The 17,854-nt window shown below is 49.4% G+C and overlaps 1 protein-coding gene across 2 annotated transcripts in view; it reads right to left on the bottom strand.

Moving 5' to 3' along the window:
* The window catches only part of LOC139233144 (inactive phospholipid phosphatase 7-like), a 219,933-nt gene that overhangs the window by 99,969 nt on the left and 102,110 nt on the right, over nucleotides 1-17,854 (bottom strand). Inside the window, exons 2-3 of one of the 2 annotated variants that reach the window (XM_070863712.1) lie at nucleotides 4,612-4,715; nucleotides 4,069-4,138 (exon numbers count right to left, since the gene is read on the bottom strand). In XM_070863712.1, coding sequence (XP_070719813.1) covers nucleotides 4,069-4,138; nucleotides 4,612-4,715 — 174 coding nt within the window. Of the gene's footprint in view, nucleotides 1-2,882; nucleotides 4,139-4,611; nucleotides 4,716-17,854 lie in introns of those variants that run through there. The other variant, XM_070863713.1, reaches the window with a different exon arrangement.

Here is a 17,854-nt window from a genome sequence, read left to right as displayed (position 1 = left end):
ATATAAATACAGGTTGTTGTTGTTATTGTTGCTGGTGAAAGGCAGAGCCGTTAGGAGTCACTTCTAGTTTCTGCTGCCCCACGAGGACACACCTTCCAAAACCGAACAACATTCCCTAATCGCTGCTGCTCAACACCTGCCTCTCCGAGCGCCGCGGAGATTCCCGATCCAGGGCTCGAGAGGATTCCTGGCTGGAGTACTGGCAGAGCCCGGGGAATTCCCGGAATCACCCGCCCCGGCGAAAAGGGGGAGATTCTGGGAGAAAGCTCCGGATTGATGGGCTGTGTCCATATCGTGAGCGACCAAGGCAACAGGCCGGATGGATCACAGAGTCATAGAATAGTGAGGCACAGGCGGAGGCCATTCGGCCCATCCAGTCCGCGCTGGCTCTTTCAAAGAGCAATCCAGTTAGTCCCGCTCCCCCCGCTCTTTCCCCATATCTCTGCAACTTTTTTCTCCTTCAAGTATTTATCCAATTCCCTTTTGAAGACTACCATTGAATCTGTATCCACCACTCTATCAGACAGCACATTCCAGATCCTAACCACTCCTTGCTTATTTTTATTAGTGCATGTCGTCTCTGGTTCTTTCGCCAATCACTTGGAATTCTTTGAGGATGTAATGAACAGGGCGGATAAAGGGGAACCAGTGGATGTGGTGTATTTGGATTTCCAGAAGGCATTTGACAAGGTGCCACATAAAAGGTTACTACACAAGATAAAAGTTCATGGGGTTGGGGGTAATATATTAGCATGGATAGAGGATTGGCTAACGAACAGAAAACAGAGAGTCGGGATAAATGGTTCATTCTCTGGTTGGCAATCAGTAACCAGTGAAGTGCCGCAGGGATCAGTGCTGGGACCCCAACTATTTACAATCTATATTAACGACTTGGAAGAAGGGACCGAGTGTAACGTAGCCAATTTTGCTGACGATACAGAGATGGGAGAAAAAACAATGTGTGAGGAGGACACAAAAAATCTGCAAAAGGACATGGACAGGCTAAGTGAGTGGGCAAAAATTTGGCAGATGGAGTATAATGTTGGAAAGTGTGAGGTCATGCACTTTGGCAGAAAAAAATCAAAGCGCAAGTTATTATTTAAATGGAGAAAGATTGCAAAGTGCTGCAGTACAGCGGGACCTGGGGGTACTTGTGCATGAAACACAGAAGGTTAGTATGCAGGTACAGCAAGTGATCAGGAATGGCCTTTATTGCAAAGGGGATGGAGTATAAAAGCAGGGAAGTCTTGCTCCAGTTATACAGGGTATTGGTGAGGCCACACCTGGAATACTGCATACAGTTTTGGTTTCCATATTTACGAAAGGATATACTTGCTTTGGAGGCAGTTCAGAGAAGGTTCACTAGGTTGATTCCGGGGATGAAGGGGTTGACTTATGAGGAAAGGTTGAGTAGGTTGGGCCTCTACTCATTGGAATTCAGAAGATTGAGAGGTGATCTTATTGAAATGTATAAGATTATGAGGGGGCTTGACAAGGTGGATGCAGAGAGGATGTTTCCACTGATGGGGGAGACTAGAACTAGAGGGCATGATCTTAGAATAAGGAGCCGCCCATTTAAAACTGAGATGAGGAGAAATTTCTTCTCTCAGAGGGTTGTGGATCTGTGGAATTCGCTGCCTCAGAGAGCTGTGGAAGCTGGGACATTGAATATATTTAAGACAGGAATCGACAGTTTCATAACTGATAAGGGATTAAGGGGTTATCGGGAGCGGGCGGGGAAGTGGACCTGAGTCCATGATCGGATCAGCCATGATTGTATTAAATGGTGGAGCAGGCTCGAGGGGCCGTATGGCCTACTCCTGCTCCTATTTCTGATGTTCTTATGTCAATCTGTGCCCTCTGGTTATCGACCCTTCAGCCATCGGAAACGGTTTCTTCATGATTTTGAACAGCTCGTTTAAATCTCCTCTTTGCCTTCTCTGCTCCGAGGAGAACAGTCCCAGCTTCTCCAGTCTATCCACATCCCTAGGACCATTCTGGTAAATCTCTTTTGCACCCTCTCCAAAGCCTTCACCTCCTTCCTGAAAGATAAGGAGATCAGAGGGTTCCTTCCCGTCTGCCATCCTTGTGTTGCTCAAACTGACTGCAGCTGTCTCTAAGCAGGAAGCCCCCCCCCCACCCCCCCATTTTAAGCGACTCTTGTCGAGGGGTGGTCTTTTAACCCTTTGAACCCCAAATTACGTTCCTAAGCTAGCATAAGGTTAAACGCTCGATCTACTGCAGCCTGGTGAGGTCATTAGTGTAAGTGGTGCGATACAGAGGCTCTCAGCTTTATGCAGATAGCAGCTCAGCATCCATCAGTGACTCTCAGTCCTCCGCTCCCTCTTTAACGGACCTGGTTGATTTATAGACTGCAATCCAATTAACTAATCCTGCAGATAACGAAAATCGGAGCCTGCATTACTGCCTTTATTTAACAATGTTCCCTAAAGAGGAGAGAGAATGGTTTTTCGATTTAAGAGGTTGAGAGGGGGTGCGAGATGGGCTTCATAATCTCTCTAGATCTAGAGACAAGAAAAAGAAAGACTTGGATTTATATAGCACCTTTCACGACCACCGGACGTCTCAAAGCACTTTACAGCCAATGAAGTACTTTTGGAGTGTAGTCACTGTTGTATTGTGGGAAACGCAGCAGCCAAATTGCGCACAGCAAGCGCCCACAAACAGCAATGTGATAATTGTCATGTATGTACATTCCGTTTGTAACCACCAGATGGCGTCATTGTTGGAGGCCACTGAGCAGCATGCACATGGTGCTGCTCAGGTATAAAAGGCCAGCCATTCTGAGAGTCAGGCACTTTGGGCCTAAATAAAGCAGAGCCAAAGTCGTATCTTGCTTAGTTAAACAGTACTCAGTTTATACCTTTATTGCATACATAACATTTGGCGACGAGAATACAAGAACCTTTGTTTGCAAAATAAGCACGATTGGATTTTTAGAGCGATTCTTGGAGGGAGAAGATTGGGCAGACTTTGTGAGCCGTTTGAACCAGTACTTTGTGACCAACAAAATGCAGGGGGTCGATGATGCAGATCGGCGCCGGGTCGTGTTCCTCACTGTGTGCGGTTCAAAGATCTACGGTCTGATAAAGAATCTACTGATGCCTAGTGATCCAACACAGAAAACGTACGAGGAGTTGTGTACATTGGTATGGGAGCACCTCAAGCCAGACGACAGCATCATCATCTCGACATATCGGTTTGAAACACACATTCGATCGGAGGGCCAGAGTGCGGCGGAATTTGTTGACGACCTGAGACGTCTAGCGGGGCCGTGTAAGTTCGGGACGGTGTTGGCAGACATGCTGCGGGACTTCTTTGTTATCGGTATCAACCACGAGGTGATCCTGCGTCAACTTCTGGCGGTGGAGAAGTTGGATTTAAAAAAGGGCCATCCAGATCGCTCAATCATGTATGACGACGGACAGGAGTCTAAAGGTGAAGAACCGAACCTCGGCAAGTACTGTAAATGCGACTGATTCGGCATTCGGCAGAGCGGCACATGGCAGGGCCTATCCGGCTGCGTTCGCGAAACCTGTGGCTGCCCAAAGTCCGTCAGCGGGAATGTATCCGACTTCTCCGTGTTGGCGTTGTGGGGGAAATCACCGGCACCAGCAGTGCCGATTTAAGCAATATAGTTGCAAAGGCTGTCTGAGAGTGGGGCATCTCCAGCGCAAGTGTCCTCAGATGAGCAAGCGTGCTGCGACACACCACGTGGAGGATGAGAGTCAGACTAGCGCGGATCTGGATACGCAATCCGAGATGCCAGAGGAGGAAGTGTATGGACTGTACTCCTTTATAACCAAGAGTAAAACAATTTTGATTAATGTGAAGTTTAACGGGATACCAGTATCGATGGAACTGACACAGAGGTGACTCAATCGATCATGAACGAGAGGGCATTTAATAAGCTGTGGGATACTGAGACTGTGAGGCCCAGGCTGAGCCCTGTTAACGCCAAGCTGCGCACGTACACCAAAGAACTGATAAAGGTGATTGGCGGTGCACAAATTAATGTGTCATATAACGGTGCGGTTCATGAGTTACCGGTGTGGCTTGTTCCAGGCAATTGTCCAACGCTGCTCGGCAGGAGCTGGTTGGAGAAAATCAGATGCACCTGGAACGACATAAAGGCATTGTCATCAGAGGAAGATACATGTTCCCAAGTATTGAGCAAGTTCCCCTCGCTGTTCGAACCGGGTATCGGCAACTTCACAGGAGCCAAGGTGCAGATCCACATCGACTCAGATGCAAGACCCGTCCATCATAAAGCTCGGGCGAAGGTCGAAATTGAACCGGACAGACTCCAGCGTGAAGGGATCATATCACCGGTCAAATTTAATGAATGGGCCAGCCCCATTGTTCCTGTGCTGAAAAGTGATGGCACAGTCAGAATCTGTGGAGACTACAAGGCTACGATCAACAGGGTTTCGAAACAAGATCAATACCTGTTACCGAAGGCTGATGACACTAGCCGGAGGGAAGTCGTTCACAAAACTGGACTTGACATCGGCCTATATGACACAGGAGCTGGTCAAGACGTTGAAGAGACTTACGTGCATTAACATGCAGAAAGAGCTGTTTATTTACCACAGGTGTCCTTTCGGAATTCGCTCGGCTGCAGCAATATTCCAGAGGATATGGAAAGTCTACTGAAGTCCGTTCCCAGAACCGTTGTGTTCCAAGATGACATCCTGATAAGAACATAAGAACATAAGAATTAGGAACAGGAGTAGGCCATCTAGCCCCTCGAGCCTGCTCCGCCACTCAACAAGATCATGGCTGATCTGGCCGTGGACTCAGCTCCACTTACCCGCCCGCTCCCCGTAACCCTTAATTCCCTTATTGGTTAAAAATCTATCTATCTGTGATTTGAATACATTCAATGAGCTAGCCTCAACTGCTTCCCTGGGCAGAGAATTCCACAGATTCACAACCCTCTGGGAGAAGAAATTCCTTCTCAACTCGGTTTTAAATTGGCTTCCCCCGTATTTTGAGGCTGTGCCCCCTAGTTCTAGTCTCCCCGACCAGTGGAAACAACCTCTCTGCCTCTATCTTGTCTATCCCTTTCATTATTTTAAATGTTTCTATAAGACCCCTCATCCTTCTGAACTCCAACGAGTAAAGACCCAGTCTACTCAATCTATCATCATAAGGTAACCCCCTCATCTCCGGAATCAGCCGAGTGAATCGTCTCTGTATCCCCTCCAAAGCTAGTATATCCTTCCTTAAGTAAGGTGACCAAAACTGCACGCAGTACTCCAGGTGCGGCCTCACCAATACCCTGTACAGTTGCAGCAGGACCTCCCTGCTTTTGTACTCCATCCCTCTCGCAATGAAGGCCAACATTCCATTCGCCTTCCTGATTACCTGCTGCACCTGCAAACTAACTTTTTGGGATTCATGCACAAGGACCCCCAGGTCCCTCTGCACCTCAGCATGTTGTAATTTCTCCCCATTCAAATAATATTCCTTTTTACTGTTTTTTTTCCCCAAGGTGGATGACCTCACATTTTCCGACATTGTATTCCATCTGCCAAACCTTAGCCCATTCGCTTAACCTATCTAAATCTCTTTGCAGCCTCTCTGTGTCCTCTACACAACCCGCTTTCCCACTAATCTTTGTGTCATCTGCAAATTTTGTTACACTACACTCTGTCCCCTCTTCCAGGTCATCTATGTATATTGTAAACAGTTGTGGTCCCAGCACCGATCCCTGTGGCACATCACTAACCACTGATTTCCAACCCGAAAAGGACCCATTTATCCCGACTCTCTGCTTTCTGTTAGTTAGCCAATTCTCTATCCATGCTAATACATTTCCTCTGACTCCGCGTACCTTTATCTTCTGCAGTAACCTTTTGTGTGGCACCTTATCGAATGCCTTTTGGAAATCTAAACACATCCATCGGTACACCTCTATCCACCATGCTCGTTATATCCTCAAAGAATTCCAGTAAATTAGTTAATCATGATTTCCCCTTCATGAATCCATGTTGCGTCTGCTTGATTGCACTATTCCTATCTAGATGTCCCGCTATTTCTTCCTTAATGATAGCTTCAAGCATTTTCCCCACTACAGATGTTAAACTAACCGGCCTATAGTTACCTGCCTTTTGTCTGCCCCCTTTTTAAACAGAGGCGTTACATTAGCTGCTTTCCAATCCGCTGGTACCTCCCCAGAGTCCAGAGAATTTTGGTAGATTATAACGAATGCATCTGCTATAACTTCCGCCATCTCTTTTCATACCCTGGGATGCATTTCATCAGGACCAGGGGACTTGTCTACCTCGAGTCCCATTAGCCTGTCCAGCACTACCCCCCTAGTGAAAGTGATTGTCTCAAGGTCCTCCCTTCCCACATTCCCGTGACCAGCAATTTTTGGCATGGTTTTTGTGTCTTCCCCTGTGAAGACCGAAGCAAAAGGTCACCAAGGAACATCTGAACAACCTGGAAGAGGTTCTACTGCGTTTGGATAGAGTGGGACTCAGACTGAAACGCTTGAAGTGCGTCTTCATGGCACCGGAGGTCGAATTCCTCGGGAGGAAAATCACCGCTGATCGCATCTGACCTACTGACGTGCAAACCAAGGCCATCAAGAATGCACCCATGTCGCAGAATGTGACGGAGCTGCATTCGTTCCTGGGTCTACTCAACTACTTTGGTAACTTCCTACCTAAATTGAGCACCTTACTAGAACCATTGCACATGCTATTGAGAAAAGGCAACAACTGGGTGCGGGGCGCATCGCAAGACAGAGCTTTCGAGAAAACCACCAATCTGCTTTGCTCGAACAAGCTGCTGGTACATTATGACCCATATAAACGTTTAATTTTGACCTGTGACGCATCGTCATATGGAATTGGTTGCATACTCCAATAAGCCAATGAGTCTGGGAAACTTCAACCTGTTGTGTATGCATCCAAAAGTTTGTCTAAAACGGAAAGAGCCTACAGCATGGTAGAAAAAGAAGCTTTAGCGTGTGTGTATGGTGTTAAAAAGATGCATCAATACCTGTTTGGTCTGAGGGTTGAATTTGAGACCGATCACAAGCCGCTGATTTCATTGTTTTCCGAGAGCAAAGGTATCAATACCAACGCTTCATCCCGCATCCAAAGGTGGGCGCTGACATTATCTGCCTATGATTATGTCACTCACCACAGAATTGTGCCGATGCTTTGAACTGGTTGCCGTTGCCCACACCGGAGGTGGAAACGCCACAACCGGCGGATCTAATGTTAATGATGGATGCTTTTGAGAATGAAGGAACCCCTGTCACGGCTCAACAAGTTAAGACCTGGACCAGCCAGGACCCGATTCTATCTGTAGTGCATGAATAAAGAGTCTGACCAGAGCTCAAAGTAAAGTGTGACCTTAGTCGTTTATTGCAGGACTCCAAGAGTGCCTCTCCAGCCTGTGAGGCCTCCTTAAGTACAGGTGCTCTCACGGGATTGTGGGATCCCTTGGGACTCCAGGGGATGAGCCCTCTGGTGGTTAAACAAGGCATTTACAGGTTTACATATATAACAGCATACTCCCTCCAAGTCAACAGTGTAACTATTTACAAGGTGAGTCGATCTATGGCCTTTCTTTCCCTGGTTGATCGTCTCGGTGCAGATGCTGGTTTTGGTGAGTCGTTTGTTGGGCTCTTGCTGGGCTGCTGTGCAGTTGGCCTTGCTGGGCTGCCTGGGGTGGTGAGTCCTGCTGGGCTGCTGTGGATGATGGGTTCTGCTTCGTGGTCAACCGCTGGTGTGTGTGTTGGGGGGTCAAAAAAGGTAGGGTCCAAGGTGGGTTGCTCAGGATAGTCTGTGAATCTGAGTTTGATTTGGTCCAAGTGTTTCCTGTAGATGAGTCCATTTGAAAGTTTGACCCGAAACACCCTGCTCTCCTCTTTGGCCAAGACAGTGTCGGGAACCTCTTGGGACCTTGTCCATAGTTCAACATAAATACAGGATCATTAATCCAATTTCGCGTGACACATTTGCGCTATCATGATATGTATTTTGTTGAAGGCGCCTGCTCTCTACCTGTTCGTGTAGATCAGGATGGACTAACGAGAGCCTTGTCTTAAGTGCCCTTTTCATGAGCAGTTCAGCGGGTGGAATCCCAGTGAGCGATTGGGGTTATGTGCGGTAACTAAGCAGGACTCGGGATAGGCAAGTCTGCAGTGAGCCTTCAATTACCCTCTTCAAGCTCTGCTTGATGGTTTGCACTGCTCTCTCTGATCATTGGACGCTGGTTTAAACGGGGCAGATGTGACATGTTTGATCCCATTGTGGGTCATGAACTCTTTGAACTGGGCACTGGTGAAACATGGCCCGTTGTCACTCACAAGGACATCAGGCAGGCCGTGTGTGGCAAACATGGCCCACAGGCTTTCAGTGGTGGCAGCGGACATGCTTGCCAACTTTATCTCACATTCAATCCATTTGGAGTATGCATCTACAACCACAACATGTTACCCAAGAATGAGCCTGAATAGTCGACATGGACCCTAGGCCACGGTTTGGAGGGCCAAGACCATAAACTTAGTGGTGCCTCCCTGGGTGCATTGCTTAACTGTGAACATGTGTTACATTTGTGCACACAGGACTCTAAGTCCGCATCGATACCGGGCCACCACACGTGGGATCTGGCTATCGCTTTCATCATTACAATGCCTGGGTGGGTACTGTGGAGATCACTAATGAAAGTGTCCCTGCCCTTTTTTGGTACCACTACTCGATTACCCCACAGAAGGCAGTCTGCCTTTATAGACATTTCATCTTTGCGCCGCTGGTACGGCTTTATTTCTTCCTGCATTTCTAACGGGACACTGGACCAGCTCCTGTGAAGCACCCAGTTTTTTACTCAGAACAGTGAGGGGTCCTGGCTCGTCGAGGTTCTAATCTGTCGGGCAGTAACAGGTGATTGCTCACTCTCGAATGCTTCCATTACCATAACTAAATCTGTGGTGGGCAATGGCAGCCTACTGAGAGCATCAGCACAGTTTTCTGTGCCTGGCCTGTGGCGGATGGCGTAGTTGTATGCGGACAACGCGAGCGCGCATCTCTGGATGTGGGCCGATGCGTTTGTATTTATCCCCTTACTTTCAGAAAAGAGGGATATCAGTGGCTTATGGTCAGTTTCCAATTCAAATTTGAGCCCAAACAGATATTGATCAATTTTCTTTACCCCATAAACGCACGCTATCGCTTCTTTTTCAATCATGCTGTAGGCCCTCTCAGCCTTAGACAGACTTCTGGATGCATAAGCAACCGGTTGCAGTTTCCCAGATTCATTAGCTTGTTGCAATACACACCCAACACCTTATGACGACGCATCACATGCTAGTACCAAACGCTTACATGGATCATATAACACAAGCAATTTGTTTGAGCATAACAGTTTTCTAGCTTTTACAAAGGCATTTTCTTGGCTTTTACCCCATACCCATTCATCTCCTTTACGCAGTAAAGCGTGCAGTGGTTCTAACAATGTGCTGAGACCGGGTAAGAAGTTACCAAAGTAGTTCAGGAGTCCTAAAAACTGTAAAGTCCTTACTCTACAGCATGAAACCACACGAGGCACATTCTGGGGACAAGGCCACTCTGTGACCTCAATTCTTTATTCACAGCACTCCACAAGTGATGACCCTGTGTGGGACCTCCCTTTATATATCTGGGAGATCAGGTAAGGAGTGTCTCCCACAAGTTCACCCCTTGTGGTCAAGGTGTGCATCTAGGTTGAGTGTATGCAGTAATACAGTGGTGTTACATTGTGATTACATACATGACATCACCTCGCCCCCCCCCCCCCCCCCGCAAAGTCTTATTGGGATCATAGGTTTAGTCTTTCAGGTGGTCTATGCTCCCTCGTGGAGCGCCGCAGTTGGGGCTCTGGTTGTTGGACACTGACGTGAGTGTCTGTCACCTGTGGTGATTCCGGCCTGTCCGGGCTGACCGCAGGGACTGTGCATTCTTCTGATTGCTCTTGTTGCTCGTTCACTGGCGGTGTTGTGAGCTCCATCTCATGGTCTTCTTCAGGTTCCTCCGTGTCCATGCTGAACCTTTTTTTTACTTGGTCCAGATGCTTACGGCATATCTGACCATTGTTGAGTTTTACCACGAGGACCCTATTCCCCTCTTTGTCAATTAAAGTGCCCTCGAGCCATTTGGGCCCCATGGCGTGATTGAGGACGAATACAGGATCATTTATTTCTATACATCGCCCCCTTGAATTACGGTCATGGTACTCGTTTTGTGACTTGCGCTTGCCCGCAACTATGTCGGTCAGGACTGGGTGAATGAGGGACAACCGGGTTTTGAGTGTCTGTTTCATTAGTAGCTCTGCGGGCGGGACCCCCGTGAGCGAGTGCGGTCGGGATCTATAGGCCAGCAGGAGACGCGATAGGCGGCATTGTAGGGAGGGTCCTTGAATCCTGAGCATAGCTTGCTTAATGATTTGGATGGCATGTTCTGCCTGGCCATTGGAGGCCGGCTTGAACGGTGCAGTCCTGACATAAACTCCCGGAATTCATAGCTTGTGAAGCATGGGCCATTATCACTAACCAGGATGTCCGGCAAGCCATGGGTTGCAAAGATCGCACGTAGGCTTTCCACGGTGGTGGATGACGTGCATGAATTCAGAATGATGCACTCGATCCATTTCGAGTACGCATCTACCACAATAAGGAACATCTTTCCCATGAACGGGCCCGCGTAGTCAACATGAATGCGTGACCATGGCCTGGTGGACCAGGGCCACGGGCTGAGAGGGGCCTCCCTGGGGGCATTGCCCAGCTGGGCACACGTCGTGCACCTGCGAACACAGTGTTGCAGGTTTGAATCAATTCCAGGCCACCAAACGTGTGACCGGGCAATGGCCTTCATCAGCACACTGCCTGGGTGCTCGCTGTGGAGTTCCCTGATGAATGGCTCCCTGCCCTTCTGGGGCATAACTACCGGCTGCCCCATAGTAGGCAGTCGGCTTGGATGGAGAGCTCATCCATCCGTCTGTGGAATGGTCTGACCACCTCAGGGCATGCTCCGTGTGCGGGAGCCCAATCCCCAGTCAGGACACATTTCTTAATCAGGGATAGGAGGAGATCTCTGTTGGTCCAGATTTTGATCTGGCGGGCTGTGATGGGGGAGCCTGCGCTGTCAAAGGCATCGACAGCCATGACCATCTCGGCGCTTTGCTCCGCTACCCCCTCAGTGGTGGCCAGTGGAAGCCTGCTGAGCGCGTCAGCGCTGTTTTCAGTGCCGGGCCGGTGCCGGATGGAGTAGTCATAAGCAGCCAGCGTGAGAGCCCATCGCTGTGTGCGAGCTGATGCGTTGGCATTGATAGCCTTGCTGTCTGACAACAGGGATGTTAATGGCTTGTGGTCCGTCTCTAATTCAAACTTCCTACCAAAGAGGTACTGGTGCATTTTTTTTACACCATAGACACATGCAAGCGCTTCCTTCTCAACCATCCCATATCGCCGTTCTGCTTGAGAGAGCGACCTGGAGGCTTAAGCCACAGGTTGTAGTTGACCCTCAGCACTGCTCTGCTGCAACATGCACCCAACCCCATAGGACGATGCATCACATGTCAGAACCAATTTTTTACAAGGGTCGTACAGGGTCAACAACTTGTTTGAACAAAGTAGGTTTCGCGCCCGATCAAAAGCCCGTTCCTGACAGTCCCCCCAAAACCAATCGCAACCCTTACACAGGAGCACGTGTAGCGGCTCCAACAATGTGCTCAAGTTCGGCAGAAAGTTCCCGAAATAGTTCAACAGTTCCAGGAATGAACGCAACTCCGATGTGTTGCAGGGCCTGGGTGCTCGTCGAATTGCCTTTGTTTTGGATTCGGTGGACCGAATCCCATCTGCAGCAACCCTCCTGCCCAGAAACTCAACCTCAGGAGCTAAGAACACACATTTAGACTTCTTTGGTCACAGGCCTACCCGGTCCAGTCGGCGTAGAACCTCCTCCAGGTTGTGGAGGTGTTCCTCGGTGTCTCGACCCGTGATGAGGATGTTGTCCTGGAATATGATCGTTCCAGGAATGGATTTAAGCAGGCTTTCCATGTTTCGTTGAAAAATCGCGGCTGCTGATCGAATGCCAAACGGGCACCTGTTATAAACGATCAGTCCCTTGCGCGTGGTGATGGTGGTCAGTCGTTTGGATTCGTCGGCCAGTTCCTGGGTCATATAGGCTGAAGTGAGGTACAACTTGGTGAACAGCTTGCCACCTGCCAGCGTGGCGAAGAGGTCCTCCACTCTCTGGAGCGGGTATTGATCTTGTAAGGACACCCGATTGATGGTGGCCTTGTAGTCACCACAGATCCTGACAGAGCCATCCGCTTTTAGAACGGGAACGATGGGGCTCGCCCAGTCGCTGAATTCAACGGGCGAGATGATGCCCTCTCTCAACAGCCGGTCCAATTCGTTCTCGATCTTTTCCCACATAACATACGGCACCGCTCTGGCTTTGTGGTGCACTGGCCAGGCATCTGGGGTGATGTGTATTACTACTTTGGTGCCTTTGAAAGTCCAGATGCCAGGTTGGAATAGTGAATCGAATTGTTGTAGGACTTGTGAGCACGAACTGCGCTCCACAGATGACATTGCGTGAACATCCCCCCATTTCCAGTTCATCTCGGCTAACCAGCTCCTCCCCAACAGTGCGGGACCATTGCCCAGGACAATCCAGAGCGGCAGCCGATTCACTAACCCATTGTGTGTGACAGCCAACATTGCACTGCCTAGCACCGGAATGATTTCTTTAGTGTAAGTTCGTAATTGTGTCTCAACACGTGCTAATTTGGGTCTTCTGGCTTTAAGTGGCCATAGCTTCTCAAATTGCTGAACGCCCATGAGTGACTGGCTGGCCCCAGTGTCCAGCTCCATGCGTACAGGGATACCGTTTAATAAAACCCTCATCATCATTGGTGGCATTCTGGTGTATGAACTGTTCGCCGCATGGACCCACTGAACGTCGGCGTCCGTCGATTTGCCCCAAAAGTCATCCTGCCTCAAAGGACCCTCTTCTGGTCCATCCGCGTCATATATTAGTCTGGTTACAGGCTTCCTGCACATTCGAGCTAAGTGGCCACTGAGATTGTAGTTCCTGCAGACAAACTGTTGAAATCTACAAGATCTAGCTGGGTGTTTTCCCCCACACCTCCAGCATGAGTTAAAGTTTCCATTGTTGGGGACAGAGGGACTATGGCCAGGCATTCCGCGCTGACTGTCCCTTTGACTGCTCCTAAGTACCCTATTAGTGGGTGTCAATGGCCCCATCCTGGGCCGCATTGTCCACTGTGATGGCGTGAATGTCCGTTCAACCTGCCATTGTCTCTGTTGAAGTCCTACTCTGGGGTCTATTGCTGCCTGGGGAGTGTCGGACTGTCCCTGCCTGCCTGCGGGGCTCTGAGTCGCATTGATGATGTTGACTCCCTGATCCATCGCCGTGTTAGAGGCAGAATTGCGCGCGTATATTATTTTCATCTCTTCCTCCCCCGCCATGAAAGTTTGAGCTAACAACGCCACCGCTTCCAAGGTCAAATCCTTGGTCTCAATTAATTTGCGGAAAATTCCCGCATGACCGATGCCCTCGATAAAGAAGTCCCTTAGCATCTCCCCCCTGCAGGCATCTGTGAACTTACAGAGGCTGGCCAAACGCCGGAGTTCCGCTACAAAGTCCGGTATGCTCTGTCCTTCACGATGTCGGTGGGTGTAGAATCTCTGTTGGGCCATATGTATGCTACTCGCTGGTTTGAGGTGCTCCCCGATCAATTTGCTAAGTTCTTCAAAGGTTTTGTCCGCCGGCTTTTCAGGTGCTAGTAAGCCCTTCATGAGCGCGTAAGTCTTTGGTCCGCAGCTGGTCAGGAGATGAGCCCTTCGCTTGTCGGCCGCTGCATCCCCCAGCCATTCTTTTGTAACGAAGCTTTGCTGGAGCCTCTCGACAAAATTGTCCCAGTCTTCCCCAACACAGTACCGTTCCTCTGTGCTAGCGGTGGCCATTCTCGTGGGTCGTGAATTCCCGTTTCTCGTCGCCAATGTAAAGTCCTTACTCTACAGCATGAAACCACACGAGGCACATTCTGGGGACAAGGTCACTGCATGACCTCAACTCTTTATTCACAGCACTCCACAAGTGATGACCCTGCGTGGGACCTCCCTTTATATATCTGGGAGATCAGGTAAGGAGTGTCTCCCACAAGTTCACCCCTTGTGGTCAAAGTGTGCATCTAGGTTGTGCGTATACAGTAATACAATGGTGTTACATTGTGGTTACATACATGACAAAAATGACCGTGGCTCCATCACGTTCTGTGGCCTCGGTGCGTTCTCGATTGCCTCCGTCTTCGAATCGGTGGGCCTGATGCCGTCCGCCGCGATTCTTCTCCTCAGGAACTCCACTTCAGGCGCTAGGAAAAAGCACTTAGAGCAGTTTAACCTGAGCCCTATGCAATTAAGCCGACTAAGAACCTCCTCCAGGTTCTGTGAGATGCTCAACCTGTAACCAAGATGTTGTCCTGGAAGACCACGGTGCGCGGGACCGAGTTCAGTCAGCTTTCCATTTTTCTCTGGAATATCGCCGCGGCTGATCAAATCCCAAACGGACATCTGTTGTAATTGAAGAGACCTTTGTGTGTGTTGATGCAGTTGAGGCCCTTCGATGATTCTTCCAACTCCTGCGTCATGTCGGCCAAGGTCAAGTCCAGCTTCATGAACTTCTTTCCTCCCGCCAGCATCGCAAAAAGGTCGTCTGCCTTTGGTAGTAGGTATTGATCCTGCAGGGAGAAACGATTGATAGTTACTTTGTAATCAGCACAGATTCTGACGGTGCCGTCTCCCTTGAGGACTGGGACAATCGGACTGGCCCACTCATTGAATTCAATCGGCGAAATGATGCCCTCTCGTTGCAGCCGGTCCAGCTCGATCTCCACCCTCTCTCTCATCATGTACGGTACTGCTCTCGCCTTGTGATGGATGGGTCGCATCCTCGGAATTAGGTGGATCTGCACTTTTGCTCCTTGGAACTTCCCGATGCCTGGTTCGAACAGCGAGGGGAACTTGTTTAGGACTTGGGCACACGAAGTGTCGTTGACGGGCGAGAGCGCTCGGACGTCATCCCAGTTCCAGCGTATCTTCCCCAGCCGGCTCCTGCCGAGCAGCGTGGGGCCATCGCCCGGTACCACCCAGAATGGTAACTTGTGCACCGCTCCATCGTAGGAGACCTTTACGGTAGCACTGCTGATTACGGGAATCAGTTCCTTTGTGGAAGTTCTCAGTTTAGTGCGAATGGAAGTCAGGACTGGTCTTGAGGCCTTGCTGCACCACAATTTATCAGAAGTCTTTTTGCTCATAATGGTCTGGCTCGCGCCCGTGTCCATTGACACAGGGAATCCATTTAATTCAACCTTCAGCATTATCGGGGGACACTTAGTGGTAAATGTGTGCATCCCATATACCTCTGCCTCCTCGGTCTGAGGCTCTGGTTCGTCGTGATCCGCCATGGATCTGTCCTCCTCTGCAACATGGTGGTTTGCAGGATTAGCAGGGTTTGCAGCTCGCCTGCACATACGTTGGAGATGTCCCATTGTTCCACAGCCCTTGCAAACGTATCCTTTGAAGCGGCATGAATGGAATCGATGATCACCCCCGCAGCGCCAACAAGGTGTTAATGGCCTATAATTCATCACCCTTGATAGTGGACTCTGAGACATCTGCAGACGTGCAGCTGCAGGCATGTGGAGCCTGTCCTGTACGTTACAATTCGAAAACAACATTACTTTGTTCACAGTACTTGTAGCAGCACTCGTGTGCTGAGGGATTTGCTGCATATTGTCACTGGTGGCGATGAACGCCTGGGCTATCGCAATGGCTTTACTCAAGGTTGGGGTCTCTACAGTCAAAGGTTTGCGAAATATTACTTCATGTCCAATGCCAAGTACAAAGAAGTCCCTGAGTATGTGCTCCAAATGTCCTTCAAATTCGCAATGTCCTGCAAGGCGTCTTAGCTCGGCGACATAGCTAGCCTCTTCCTGCCCTTCAGACCTCTTGTACGTGTAGAACCGGTACCTTGCCATCAGAACGCTTTCCTTCAGGCTAAGCTGCTCCCATACCAGTGTGCACCAACCATCATATGATTTCTCTGTGAGTTTCGCTGGAGCGAGCAGATTTTTCATGAGGCCATACGTTGGTGCCTCGCAAACGGTGAGGAGGATCGCCCTTCGTTTGGCAGCGTTCGCTTCTCCTTCCAGCTCATTGGCCACGAAGTATTGGTCGAGTCGCTCTACGAAGGTTTCCCAATCAACTCCCTCCGAAAATTTCTCCAGGATGCCCACTGTTCTCTGCATCATTGCGGTGGGGTTCGTTATCTGTATCTTGTCATCAGTTGTAGTGTATGAATAAAGAGTCTGACCAGATATTGTGAGCTCAAAGTAAAGTGTGACCTTAGTCTTTTATTGCAGGTCTCCAGAGTGCCTCTCCAGCCTGTGAGGCCTCCTTAAGTACAGGTGCTCCCAAGGGATTGTGGGATCCCTTGGGACTCCAGGGGATGAGCCCTCTGGTGGCTAAACAAGGTATTTACAGGTTTAGACATATAACACTCTCGGTGGTAAAGGGTTGCATCCTCAAAGGGGATTGGTCTGCCATACCTAAGCAAATGTGCGAGGAGGCCAAACTGTACATTCGTCGCAAGGACAGACTATATATTCAAGCAGATTGCATATTGTGGGGCAATTGCGTTGTAGTGCCCAAGAAAGGCAGAGAGAAGCTTGTGCGTGAGTTACACAGCACACATCCGGGTATAGTGATGATGAAGGCCATCGCCAGGTCCCATGTATGGTGGCCAGGAATTGATTCTGAGCTGGAAGCATGCATGCATCAGTGCAACACTTGCATGCAGCTCAGCAAAGCACCAGCAGAATCGTTGCTGAGCCTGTGGTCGTGGCCATCCAAACCTTGGTTCAGGATCCATGTAGACTTTGCAGGTCCCTTCCTGGGCAAGATGGTTTTAGTGGTGGTGGATGCTTATTCGAAGTGGATAGAATGCATAATCATGTCATCCAGCACGCCCACGGCAACCATTGAAAATCTCAATGTCATGTTCGCGACACATGGTCTGCCTGACATAGTGGTGAGCGACAATGGGTCATGCTTGACCAGTCAGGAGTTTCAGGAGTTTGTGAAACTTAATGGCATAAAACATGTAAGGTCAAGCCTGCGTCCAACGGGCAAGCTGAACGTGCAGTACAAATGATCAAGCAAAGCATGAGGAGAGTAACCCAAGGGTCACTGCAGACCCGCTTGTCCTGCATACTGCTGAGTTACAGGACAAGACCCCACACACTCACAGGGGTCGCGCCTGCTGAACTCATGATGAAAAGAGGTCTTAAGACCAAGTTATCTTTGTACACCTGGATTTAAGTAATCATGTTGAATACAGAAGACAGAGTCAACAAGGATACCACGATCGCACAACTGTGTCACGCGAGATTTCTGTTAATGATCCTGTATATGTGTTGAATTATGGTCAGGGTCCCAAATGGATCGCTGGTAGGGTCATGGTCAAGGAGGGCAACAGAGTATTTGTTATTAAGGTCAAGAATGGGCAAACTTGCAGGAAACACAAGGATCAGACAAAGCTGAGGTACACAGCCGAGCCAGAACAGTCAGACAAAGAAACCATCGACTACCAACCAATATGCCAGCAGTCTTCAGAGGACTCAAAGGTCAGCGGTGAACCCAGAATTTCCATCACGGACCTGTTCAATTCCTGACATGGCCACTGCCACCCCCAACAAGTCAGTCATCCAGCTAACAGCCACCGCACACTCACCCAAGGCTGCAATC

This window comes from Pristiophorus japonicus, chromosome 20 (genome assembly GCF_044704955.1).
Source record: "Pristiophorus japonicus isolate sPriJap1 chromosome 20, sPriJap1.hap1, whole genome shotgun sequence".
NCBI classification, from domain to species: Eukaryota; Metazoa; Chordata; class Chondrichthyes; family Pristiophoridae; genus Pristiophorus; species Pristiophorus japonicus.
This window is presented reverse-complemented; position numbering and strand designations above follow the sequence as displayed.